The 14147-nt window shown below is 31.5% G+C and overlaps 1 protein-coding gene across 1 annotated transcript in view; it reads right to left on the bottom strand.

Annotated features, from left to right (window-relative positions):
• LOC139514450 (probable ATP-dependent DNA helicase HFM1) overlaps positions 1-14147 on the bottom strand; it is a 64373-nt gene that overhangs the window by 48024 nt on the left and 2202 nt on the right. The window contains exons 2-10 of the mRNA XM_071303736.1: positions 9056-9119; positions 8004-8476; positions 6919-6964; positions 6142-6329; positions 4944-4988; positions 4110-4177; positions 3740-3875; positions 573-724; positions 72-152 (exon numbers count right to left, since the gene is read on the bottom strand). Coding sequence (XP_071159837.1) covers positions 72-152; positions 573-724; positions 3740-3875; positions 4110-4177; positions 4944-4988; positions 6142-6329; positions 6919-6964; positions 8004-8476; positions 9056-9105 — 1239 coding nt within the window. The 5' untranslated portion in view covers positions 9106-9119. The remainder of the gene's footprint in view (positions 1-71; positions 153-572; positions 725-3739; positions 3876-4109; positions 4178-4943; positions 4989-6141; positions 6330-6918; positions 6965-8003; positions 8477-9055; positions 9120-14147) is intronic.

Raw genomic sequence — 14147 nt, 5'->3', positions numbered from 1 at the left:
ATAAATTGTGACTTGGATGGAGAGTTCTGTCATTGGCACTTATACCATATCTTCTTAAATCTATATATTACCTCATCTATACAGAACAGACAGACAGACTGTACAAAACAAGTATTGTCCCTCCACCTTCTTGTCATGCTGTCCCATTTCTCCTAAAACAAAAAGAAAACAGCATGAATCTTCCTTTTGTTCAAACACTACTACTTTTCTTTTGACATGAAAATGTAATGAAAATTAGAAGGTCCTTCATGGTTTTATTTCCATGTGGAATAAATATTCTGTACTATAATTTTCACAATAACAAATATTACAGATTTTTTTTCTTACAGAATAAAGACATTAAGGGTATAGAAGATTTGTGTCACAAGGAACAGATATATTATGGCATTGTTTATAACAAAGTTTCTGTTTGGTGAAACAAATATAAAATGTTCTATATTTCCAAATGAGGATATCTCAATTTTCATTTCTAAGAATAAACTTCTGCTACAAGTCTTTAAATATTTAACTAAAGGGGAAAAAGGGATAATGAAGTAAAATGCTATATGTTTGTTGATTTTGCCTGTACTTACAGGTGTTGTGAGTATGATATTGACTTCCTGAAGCTCATAATAATCATCTACTTCTGTGTCACCTGTCAACTCGGCACACTTCAGATTGTGTGGTTCAAATTTCTCCTTCCAACTTGTATACTTTTCACTACATAGAGCTTTTATAGGTGCCACTATTTAAAAATACAGTACATTCCGGTTATTTGCATAGCCTATTTGTCAGATGAAATTATGCAATAAAGCGGAGTATGCTTATATCCGAAATGCCAAAATACGGAGTCAAATAACATCGATAGAGGAAATCAGGAAGAAAGATGAACGTCAATAATCCACTTACATCATATTGAATGATTATTTATTCTAATAAAAGTTATTTGTCTAGTGTTGTGCAATTTTATTTCATTGTTTATTCTTTCAATAAAGTTTATAAACACATTTACTTTTAGTTTATTTATGTACCGACTTTTCCTTTACCTGAGATACGAAAATAACATTGTTCTAAAAATAGATTTGTTTCTATAACCCGGATGTACAAATTATATTTTTACGCTTTGATTAAAACAAACTGTTGAACAATGCTACACAGTTTATAATCATTTGATACAATAAATGTGTAATGAACTGCCTTTAATGTGCAGTATTTACCGATTGCACAGTGATGTAACACTGTTACAATAACCTCGTTAGTTTCGTATAATCTATGCAAAGCAGTTTTAACAGGTAATAATGGGGCCCTGCACGGGTTATTTGCTGGACACGAGTGTTGAAAGTGAGAAAATATAATAATTTTAAGTTAATGTTCTTTTCAAAAAATATTAAAAATAAAGGTTGATGTATGAAATTCTTCAACCATATATAAATGCCCTGTAATATTTAACATAAATGTAGATCACCCCATGCCAAATTACGAGATTGCACATTGGATAATGATCGATAATTAGCAGGCGTTATTGTTTTAAAAATACACCCAAAATGTAATCTATGAACAATGTTTGAAATGCAATCAATAATTAACACCTTTTGAGATAGAAGATCATAGAATGGTTGTGTTTTTACAACAATCAGCTGATTGACATCTTTATGACCTCGAGGCTTAAAATAGAATATGGGAAACTTTACCTATGTACACATCGAGGCCTTTTTTATAATCATATAAACACGAAAGAAACTGTTTTAAAACTTTATTTAAATAACACAGAAGTAAATGTGAAATAATATAAAAAAATACGATGCATTCAAGAAAAATATACTTACCAAATTGCTGTTTCCGGTCAAAAATCTCGTCAGTTTTAAATAAGCATATCTAGCTGGCGATTATTTTCTATGCAATTAACCGAAATGCCACTTGAGGGGCTATGCATATAACCGTACAATTTAACATTAGATGAATGGGAAATGGTTCTGTGCAGGAGAAAAGTATGCAATTAACCGAATTATGCTATTAAGCGGTATGCAATTAAGTGGAATCGACTGTATAAATAACTAATTAACCTGTATCTCTCAAATGAATTTATGAAAATATCAAAAATGGAGGCTTATAAATTTCATTACATCTATGGATGAAAAAAACTCACATTGTTTATAAAATAGCAACCACATATGGTAAAATCTTGATGATTTTCAAACAATTCTTTTCAAGGAAAAGTTTAAAAAATGGGCAATCGAGAAATTTTTATCAACTCCACCAGACTCAACACACATCCTTATTTACAAAATTAAAACACTATCAGTAAATGTAATACAATTTAACATGAAGAATGCTTCTGTATGTGTCAGAGCAGTCGAGGAAAATCTGAAAAATCTAAGCCAAACACATGGACATTGAAGTTCAATATAATATCGCTTTTATGTGTATTTTTCCTTTGATGTTTTAAAGTTATAATTTTTAGTCTCACTTGACTTGCTTGTGAAAGAAAATTTTCGGTTGTTTCTAAGTTCCAATTAGCAACAGTGTTTTAATCCATATTCATTAGCTAAAGTGTCAACTAATCAGAAAACTTCAAACAGAATGTCTATAAAAGAAAAATTTGATCGGATAACTGAACTAAAATGTCAACAAAAAAAGATTTGTTTTCTTTTTTTCTTTTTTTAATTTACTGTGAATTTCACTTTTAAATCAAATCAAAGTAAATAAAAGTAATTAAATCTTTTTTAAAAAAAGGTAAATTTTTTAAAATAAATCTAGTATTATTGTCTGTTTGCATGTATGAGGGGGAGGACAGGGGTAAGGGAGACAGGGAGAAAGGGGGTAGGAGAAAGGAGAAAGGGGTAAGAGAAAGGAGAGGAAGGCTGGGAGAAAGGAGAAAAAGTTGGAGAAAGGAGAAAAAATAAAATATCTCTCCTTTTAAAAAATGATCTAATATTTCAAGAAAAATAACTCAAAAGGAGATGTTTTATTCTAATGGGAGAAAGGAGAAAGGGGGTAGGAGAAAGGAGAAGAGGGGTGGGAGAAGGGAGAAGGGTACCCCCCTGTCCTCCCCCTCATGTATTGTATGGTGTTCACAATCTTCGAATACACCGGCTGATCAGTTCAAACCTCATTTTTCAAATGAATAAAAGCAGTTGTGTGACTAAATAATTATCAAATAAGCCTGTGCGAAAAAAAAACAACCCAAAAAAAATTTGCATTCATTATGTATTAGATGATATTTGAAAATAAACATAACAGAGATAAATAAATAGATTATTTATGTTTTCTTAAACTGGATTCATTTTCTCATTCTCATCTCATCTCAAGGCCCCATTGATGAGATAAGAATGAGAAAATGCATCTTGTTTAAAAATATACTTGTTTAAATAGCTGACCACAGGAGTTTTTTTATAAATGAATTCTACTATATATTATAAACATCCACTACAGTGGTGTCTTAAAATGCAGTAATAACCCTGATTATTATTTACAACAGTAACTAATTGCAAACATCAAACTGCTGTTGTCTGCTCTATGGTTGGTTTTTTTGTCGCTTTGACACATTCCCCATTTCCTTTCCCAACTTTATTATCAAATCAATGATCCACTGCAAATTGATGTATAATTAATTTGTTTTCATTTAAATATTACTTGAGATTCTTTGTTTTACATTTGTTAATAAAATAATGATTTCGATAAAATTCCCTGTAATACATTTCAAAATTCCCTGTAATACATTTCAAATTTATATGGAAAAATATGTGTTATGATTTCTTACTATACACAACTTTGAAGTTTTTCCTTGGACTATTTTCCATCTTCATCATTAATCTAACAATTGCCAACTCAAATAAAGCTGTTTTTCCTGCTCCTGTTGGTGCACATACAACTAATGGTTTATCTGTATAAAATACCTAACAAAATAAACAAAATATTTTAAACTTATACATAAATAGGACAGAAAATGCATTATTTATATGTATCAAGACACCAAAACAAACATGATGTACAACATTGACTAATGTTTTTTTGTGTCACATTTTCTAAATTATTTTCACTAAATCACTGAAGCATGACTGGAGCAGCAAAGTAAAATAATAAAAGCATCACCTATCACATGTTGTTATAGTTTTTCTTCAAATAATTACCTCGTCAAATACTTTAGACTGTACTATGTTGAAGTATGGAAATTCAAATATATCTCTGTATCTTTCAGCTTTATCATTTAAGGAAAATGTTTTCTTTATTTCAACACCATGACAATTTACCCATCATAAATACAGTTCTAACATAGATTTCATAATTTTTTGTTCAAGCAGTTCAAAATTATTATCCAGAAACCAGTAGTGACTGACACCATAAAGACAGACAGTCGAAGTACATGTACATCACTATATACCCCTCTTTTTATATTAAGAAGGGGTAATAAAAATATGAAAATGATTATCACAGTTGGAAATTTTTTTAAATTAAATTTAAAATATATTTATTCCAAAAAAAGTAAATTTATTTAGGAAAAGTGATGAAAAGTATAAATAATAACTTAGTAAAGAGGTAAAACAATACACTTAATTAATTATCTTAAACATATAATTTTAAAATTTTAAATAATTTTTGAAGATATTGGTTCAAACAGAAATCAATGTATTTCAGAGAATTTGTATTGGCTGTTGAACATTATGGATTCAGAACACATTTCATTACATGGATTTGATAAATGCTTAAGTTGATATGGCCAACTAAAGTTTAGACATTCTTCATGACAACTCAAAGTAAGATAGATTAAGCCTATGTTTCAATAATCCAAAACTAGGATTTACAGACAGCAGACATTAATGAAAAAAGAAGGACACAAATGACAGAAAAATCATAGAACAAAAAATATGATATTCTATGAAAATGAAATATTAAAATTCTTATGACTCACAGTCAGTTTTTGAGAAATATAGAAGATTAAATCTTTTTCATTCATTAAAGGATACAAATTTCTTCTCTGGACCGTAATTTTATTCCATGGCTGCTGGGCACTAGAAGGAAAGCAAAATTGTAAATATATTATCACATTGGTTACAATGAAATACCTTGATTTCCCAGAAACTGGGAATGTGTCAAAGAGATGCCCAGAGACAGCCTGAGGACACCAATGGGTCTTTTACACAGCTAGAAATTCCCACACTCTGATTTTTCAGCTGGCTCCTAAGCCATTATGTATACTAGTACAGCGAAAAAAAGAGCAATTGATATCTTGATACAAAATAAATGGTGAAGGAATCTGTTTCTATAATGATTTTAATGATATAACGCTAAATTACAGATGCACCATGGAAACATAAGTCCAATGTAATCTTTTCTTTGTTATAGTAAGATTAGATTTTTGTGTTGAGTCCAATGACTATAAAGTCTGCTGACAATTTTATCTCAAATGCTGGAAAACAAAAAATTGCAAAAATTTCATATATTTTTTGCTGGTCACCTTGACTTTTGCCCTGGTGACCTGCTTTGACCGAAACCTTTAACCTGAAGCTGGACAGATGGACAGATGAATGAACCGACAAATGAATGCACAGACCAGAAAACATAATGCCCCTCTACAATCGTAGGTGGGGCATAACAATGGTCCAGAATTAATGTATGGCATAAAAGTAGATTTATAATAACAAAAATACAAATATCCAAGGAAATTTCAAAACAGAAAGTCATTTATCAAATGGCAAAATCAAAAGCTCAAACACATCAAACCAATGGAAAACTGTCATATTCTTGAGTTACAGGCATTTCCTTAAAGAGATACTATCCTAAATTTTAAGTAGATATTTACAAGTACTGTGACTTTCATCTTTGAGTTTGATCTTCTAACCCCTAATGAAGACGACTTGATCTTCCATTGGGCATGTTCAACCTTAATTTGACAGATTGTTCAAGATATCACATGTACAGAAACCAAATTATTGTCTATGAATTGCTACCTTGACTTTGACCTTTGAGCTAGTGGCCTAAATATCAATAGGGGTCTTGGTCAGGTATGAAGCACCAACAAATCAAGATTGGTAAAAGCTGATCATACAGTTTGTCTATCCTTTTCTTTCTTTTACTTTTCAATCATGTAATCTTCTAAATATTTATGTTTGTCTTCATTAAATATATATTTAATTGAATAGTGTTAAATATGTTCAAACTTACAGAGCAAGGGTAAAGGTGTAGGAATTGCATCTTTTTCAAAACATGGATTTCTTCCTTTATTTTTGTATGCAGTCACTCTTTCAGGTGTTTCAGCTTCCTTTTGAGTATGACCTATGTTTTCTTTTCCATTTGGAAGCTTAGGTGCTTTGCTTACATGTGAAAAGAAAGGTGTTATTGGAGAAATGAACCTGAAAAAAGAAAAGTATTCATAAAAATTGCTGGTAGAAAAAGGTCCTATACAGAATTATTTTCAAATTTTTCTTCAGTTTTTTTTAATCTAACTTTCAGTTTCAGTGATGGTCTTCTTTAATGACATATTTCATTAAAAAAAAAGACATATTACTGGTATTTACTTGTACTTGAAGTTATTGAAGCTAGGCTGCATTAATTCTGTATTGTTTGTTTCTATCAAATAGTTTGATCAATTTGCCTATTTTAGAATTAAAGAATTTCTTGGAAAATCCAACTACCGGGGGGTACATGTATTATTCTCACAAAAGGTTTTCTAAAACTATAGTTCATTAATAGGATGATTGATTTGTTTTCAAATAGACATTTTTTTCAAGACAGTCAGCATACAGCTGTGCTCTTCATCTTGATACTTTGTTTAGTTCTATTTTTAAATGAGTCAGAATTAATTCAAGAGCATCTCCAGAAGCTCTCTTTTTTTTACTTTATGTTCTGAAATAGGTTATGTCTAATCAGATATTTGACCTTATAATCTTAAATTATACTACACTGGAAAGTGGTTAATTACAGATGACCAGCTTATCTCACCTTTTTCTTTTCCCTGTCTGTTCTAATACATTCTGTTGTGCTAGATCTGAAAGAATATACATTTTGTTACAACTGATCTTTCTAACTGTTCTATTTGATTGAATACCCCTTGCCTCCCTGACTTTGTCGAGGGGAGACGAAGATTAGATAAATACTCTTGGTCTTTTTAATATGTGCAAACTGACAAAGCTTGAAGTTGCTAAGATTACCCATGTACTAATTTTGGGTTTGACAAACAATAAACATAAAAATGAAACAAAATTCCTATAATTCATCCAAGAGAGTTAAATTCTAGTAGTAAATATAACTCATCCTAAAGAGTTAAATTCTAGTAGTAAATATAACTCATCCTAAAGAGTTAAATGCTAGTGGTAAAAGATGTTGTATCTACTAAACTTTACGAAACTATTTTGTTCCGAAATTAACACTTTACAGTTAATTATCGACTGCAGTGTATTTTATTTTCTGACTAGAGGCGATGTGTTTACAGTAGAGTGCATCACTAGCGAACTATGCTTTAAGTTACATCATGTGCAATCGACTTTATTGAGGTAGTACTAATGAATCAATATTAATCAGCTTAATGAATAAGTGCTCAAATGTGACAATTATTAATTTGAAATGGGGCAATGAACATTTTAAGACCAATGACTTGCGCTCCAGTTTCGGACATGTATATTTTAATGGGATGTATTTATTCTCGTGTGTAAATAGAGGTGGTGGTTAATGTATATAAACAAACAATATTAGTGCATTGGACATTTTAATGATATTCACACTGAAAAAAGGGTCGTCTGATATAGGCGGAACAGTACAGACTAAAGTAAAGTAAAGTAAGGTAAATATAACTTCAGAACACAATTCATATAATCTTGAAGTAGCCCTTCTTTATAGCTACTATAATATTGATCCAAACTTTTTTTATCACCACCAGTATCATGGTATTATACAATGTGATTGAATTTTTTTTATATAGATAGGCATTTCTTTATGCTTCCTTACCATTTTTTTTTTTTTTTTTTTTTTAAAGGAAATTTTGAAACAGTATAACCTGTATATATCTTCTAAGCCATTAAAATACAAACCAGGATGCAGGAAGTTGGTCCTTTTCTCTTCAACTGTTGAATCGACATCCTTCATCCTTTGAACTTTAAACATGTCTCTACTGGTCTTTTTTGGTAGTATGATGTTAACACTCTGTTTCTCTAACCCATCACTTTTATAACCAGATCTTACATTTGCTATACCCCTCCCAGCTTTTTCATGATAACTATTGTCCTTTTCTAATTGATTATTATGGTATAACTGTGAAGCCAAAATATCAGGTACATAGTTTTGACTGACAGGCAAGTCAAGATCATAATTGGAGTAATGCTTTGTTTCCTGTAATCGACCTGTCTGGTTTTGACCATGTGATCTCTGCGAGTTCTGATAAAGTTGAGATGCTTGGATGTCCCCTAAAAATCTTTGACTAGGTAGTAATGGAGCTTCAAATGATAACGGTGCATCAGGTACTTCAGTGGAAACATTTTCACATTTCTGGAATTTATTAAAGGGCCTAAAAGTGAAATACATCTTATTTTTTATATCAATATCTCAAAATGACTTATAGTTAATTAACATTTTAAAGAACCATTAAACTTGAACCAATCAAAAGCTTAGAGAAGCACCTAAGCATACCAGCGACTACTTGGTAAATGCTCCTAAGAGACTCAACTGGTCAACTGGGAAAATATATGTACATTGTACCATTCTAATAATTTACTTCACCTTTGTATCTATTAAAATTGTTATTCCCCAGTCCATTCACTTCTTCCTGAGATAGCAATAATTAATCTCACATGTTTTCCAATTCCTCAAAATTTGCAAAAATATATAGATGCAGGCAATAAATTCTGAATTTACAGTGTGCAGTTTTTTCAAGTGAAATCAAACCACTACTAAGTTCCTTCAGTGTCAGGATTACATTCATCTGGACAACAAAATCAGGATTCTAAGCAGTCATCGCAATATTTAATAAAATTTGAAAAGATATCATTTTTTAGGAAATCAATTCAGTAACCATTTACAGGAGTTGGTATCAAAATTGTCTAAAATGTAATGGTCTTCAACAGGCTATACAAATACAAAGACTTACTGATCATAAGGTGTCCTTTGGTCAAAGAAAAGTTGGCTGGGATTCATCATTTACCATTACACACCTAAAATGTTAAATAAACACATGAATATCAAAGTGCGAGCATAAGGGATTTTACAATAGCCAAGTGAAAAAAATGTATAATGTACATGTACTATTAGTCAAAAATCATAAATAAAAGTTGAATATTATAGTGTTATCAACTGGCTGTATCTGTATTGGTCCAGTTATAGATTCGAGATGACCTGATTTGGACTTGAGACTCGAAACAGTCAGTTCATAACACTTTTATTAAATGATTTTAATTCTTTTAATTAGAAAAAAACTACACATGAACTAAAAAACTTACCGTGAAGAAGATCCAGAATTTCTTAATTTTGTGTATTCTTAATGTTAATTTACTTCCATTGACAGAAATTTTTTGCTATTTTATAATAAAACAGTCTTTTGAGAATTCTCAGAGCTTATATGCACTTTGTAGTCATTACAATTCACTTAGTAATAAAAAAAACACATTGTTATTAGTGCTGACTTCTGACTGCTGTCTGCAGTACTTTATGAATGCAGCATGATGATAAGATTCTTTTATACAAATGAATAAAATTTAAATTTAAAAGATAATAAAAAATTCAGTAAAAGTTAAATCAGAACATAGCTGCACATCAAGAGGGAGATAGATCATACTGTTACCCCTCTAAAAAATTATTGTCAACCTTCAAGATTCGCCTCAAATGACAATCAATGTTTTCTTTGGGTAACAATCTGCTCTATCACCCTCTTAACTATGTGTTGACAGCTGTTGTCCATTTGTTTGATGTGTTCTAGCTTTTGATTTTGCCACTAGATTAGGGAATTTCTGTTTTGAATTTTCCTCAGAGTTTAGTATTTTTGTGATATTATTTTTTCTGATTCCTAATTATGTAGCTATCATTTTATTTAATATCATTGTAGTATTAACCAACAAATTCAAATATAATAAAAAAACAAAAAACAAACTAAAAATCCCATTACAGCTTTTACATTAATGCTAGCAAGACAAATCTTTGTTTGGCTTGCTTGCTTTGCTTGTATCAATGTTTGCTCAAGCATGGCAATTAAGATAGGCGGGGCTTCAGCTTGTATACATCATACTTAAATTCTATTGGACGTTATGTAGGAGGTTAAGGACACTAAATTTTAAAACATCACAGGATGACAAATATAAAGCGCAATCGTAGAAATGGAAGGGAATTTTTTTTTTTCGAAGATATGCATTTTCATCATCCAACTTAAAAGACTGTCGTCAAGTACTTTTAGTAAAACAAAATAGCTATTCGAACACACCTACTCTGATTTTGCGATTCATTACATAGCTATTTCATTTGACCCATATATTTCATCTTTTAGTACTGTGATTTTGTTATGTCATAAAGTCAACTTTGCTATATAAAAATGATAGAATCTGAAGCGAGATGATGTATCAAATATTCTTGCTTTGTACGTTTTCAAGACAAAATATTCATCTCAAACACACCTTAACATAAGAAGGTGCACTCGCTTTACTAATAAAAGGGATACATTAAGTAGGGGGGAAATGACTTAATTCATTCCGTTTATTTATTATGTCCATTGTTATTGAATATTGCGCACTTTGGATTAATTTTTGCTTGTAAACTTTCAAACTGATTATTCTTTGTTTATAGAGAAGGCGATAAATGCTTTCTGTAATGTTTACTATAGTAACATTTGCATAAGTTTTCAATTTATCTATTACATAGTTAAGCAGAACAATTAGATATCGAGTCGAAGTCATGGTTATCTATCAAGTTGGATGAAGAAAATGCATAACCTCCGATTTTTTTTAAATTACCACGGACGGAGAACATTTCAATCTATAAGTTCAGTTATTTCCGTGTCTGCCCTTCCGATTATGTGACCCAAGAAAAAAAATCAAAAAATTGGTAACAATTGTATCAAAAAGAGAAAATCGAGTGCACCTTCTTATGTTAGTGTGTGTTTGAGATGAATATTTTGTCTTGAAAACGTACAAAGCAAGAACATTTGATACATCATCTCGCTTCAGATTCTATCATTTTCATTTATATAGCAAAGCTACAGGTTGTAGGGTCAAATGAAATACCTATGTAATGAATTACAAAATCAGAGTAGGTGTGTTCGAATAGCTATTTTGTTTTACTAAAAGTACTTGACGACAGTATTTTAAGTTGGATGGTGAAAATGCATATCTTCGAGAAAAAATAATCTTTTTTTTGGCTTCCATTTCTACGATTGCGCTTTATATTTGTCATCCTGTGATGTTTTAAAATTGAGTGTCCTTAACCTCAAACATAACGCCAAATAAAATTAAAGTATGATGTATACAAGCTGAAGCCCCGCCTATCTTAATTGCCATGCTTGAGCAAACATTGATACAAACAAAGCAAGCAAGCCAAACAAAGATTTGTCTTGCTAGCATTAATGTAAAAGCTGTAATGTATTGGTTCTTGTTTCTATTACATGTATTACCTAGGAACAGTATACCTATAGTCAATATATATACATTCCTGCTATCATCAATTAGAGAATAGGGAGCAGACGAGTGTTCAATTTAAAAAAAAAAAGAAAAACTTTGAATTTTTAAATTAAAAGGGGAAATTTCAGTATATTTTGAACAACAACTTTTCTAAAAGAGGCCTTAGAGGGGTCCAATAATTTTCAATAATAAAGAAGATATAAGCTAGTCCAGGAATATTACACATAGATGTATATATATATAGTTCTTTTTGGGAAAAGTTTCTTCAAATAATATAAATATGTGCTCATTTGTACTAACTAGAGGCTCTAAAGAGCCTGTGTCGCTCACCTTGGTCTATGTGCATATTAAACAAAGGACACAAATGGATTCATGACAAAATTGTATTTTGGTGATGGTGATGTGTTTGAAGTTCTTACTTTACTGAACGATTTTGCTTCTTACAATTATATCTATAATGAACTTTGCCCATTAGTAACAGAGAACTATATTTGGTAAAAATTTACATAAATTTACCAAATTAATGAAAATTGTTAAAAATTGACTATAAAGGGCAATAACTCCTTAAGGGGTCAATTGACCATTTAGGTCATGTTGACTTATTTGTAGATCTTACTTTGCTGAACATTATTGCTGTTTACAGTTTATCGCTATCTATAATAGTATTCAAGATAACCAAAAACAGCAAAATTTCTTTAAAAATTACCAATTGGAGGGCAGCAACCCAACAACCAGTTGTCCAATTCATCTGAAAAATTCAGGGCAGATAGATATTGACTTGATTAACAATTTAACTTCTTGTCAGATTTGCTCTAGATGCTTTGGTTTCATAGTTATAAGCCAGAAACTGCATTTTACCCCTATGTTCTATTTTTAGCCGTGGCGGCCATCTTGGTTGAATGGCCAGGTCATCGGACACATTTTTCAAACTAGATACCCCAAAGACGATTGTGGCCTAGTAGTTTCAGTGGAGATTTTGTAAAAGATTACTTAGATTTATGAAAAATGGTTAAAGATTGACTATAAAGGGCAATTACTCCTAAAGGGGTCAACTGACCATTTTGGTCATGCTGACTTATTTGTAGATCTTACTTTGCTGAACATTATTGCTGTTTACAATTTATCTCTATCTATAATAATATTCAAGATAATAACCAAAAACAGCAAAATTTCCTCAAAATTACCAATTCAGGGGCAGCAACCCAACAACCGATTGACCGATTCATCTGAAAATTTCAGGGCAGATAGATCTTGACCTGATAAACATTTATATCCCCATGTCAGATTTCCTCAAAATGCTTTGGTTTTTGAGTTATAAGCCAAAAACTGGATTTTACCCCTATGTTCTATTTTTAGCGGTGGCGGCCATCTTGGTTGGTTGACCAGGTCACGCCACACATTTTTTAAACTAGATACCCCAAAGATGATTGTGGCCAAGTTTGAATTAATTTAACCCAGTAGTTTCAGAGGAGAAGCTTTTTGTAAAAGATTACTTTAATTTACGAAAAATGGTTAAAAATTGACTATAAAGGGCAATAACTCCTAAACCGGTCAACTGACAATTTTGGTCATGTTGACTTATTTGTAGATCTTACTTTGCTGAACATTATTGCTGTTAACAGTTTATCTCTATCTATAATAATATTCAAGATAATAACCAAAAACAGCAAAATTTCCTCAAAATTACCAATTCAGGGGCAGCAACCCAACAACCCATTGACCGATTCATCTGAAAATTTCAGAGAAGATAGATCTTGACCTGATAAACATTTTTTCCCATGTCAGATTTCCTCAAAATGCTTTGTTTTTTGAGTTATAAGCCAAAAACTGCATTTTACCCCTATGTTCTATTTTTAGCGGTGGCGGCCATCTTGGTTGGTTGACCAGGTCACGCCACACATTTTTTAAACTAGATACCCCAAAGATGATTGTGGCCAAGTTTGAATTAATTTGGCCCAGTAGTTTCAGAGGAGAAGATTTTTGTAAAAGATTACTTTAATTTACGAAAAATGGTTAAAAATTTACTATAAAGGGCAATAACTCCTAAACGGGTCAACTGACCATTTTGGTCATGTTGACTTATTTGTAGATCTTACTTTGCTGAACATTATTGCTGTTTACAGTTTATCTCTATCTATAATAATATTCAAGATAATAACCAAAAACAGCAAAATTTCCTCAAAATTACCAATTCAGGGGCAGCAACCCAACAACCTATTGACCGATTCATCTGAAAATTTCAGGGCAGATAGATCTTGACCTGATAAACATTTTTACCCCATGTCAGATTTGCTCTAAATGCTTTGGTTTTTGAGTTATAAGCCAAAAACTGCATTTTACCCCTATGTTCTATTTTTAGCCGTGGCGGCCATCTTGGTTGGTTGACCGGGTCACGCCACACATTTTTTAAACTACATACCCCAATAATGATTGTGGCCAAGTTTGGTTTGATTTGGCCCAGTAGTTTCAGAGGAGAAGATTTTTGTAAAAGTTAACGACGACGGACGACGACGACGGACGACGGACGACGGACGCCGGACGACGGACGACGACGACGGACGCCGGACGCAAAGTGATGGG

The sequence above is a fragment of the Mytilus edulis genome, chromosome 3 (genome assembly GCF_963676685.1).
Source record: "Mytilus edulis chromosome 3, xbMytEdul2.2, whole genome shotgun sequence".
Lineage (NCBI taxonomy): Eukaryota > Metazoa > Mollusca > Bivalvia > Mytilida > Mytilidae > Mytilus > Mytilus edulis.
This window is presented reverse-complemented; position numbering and strand designations above follow the sequence as displayed.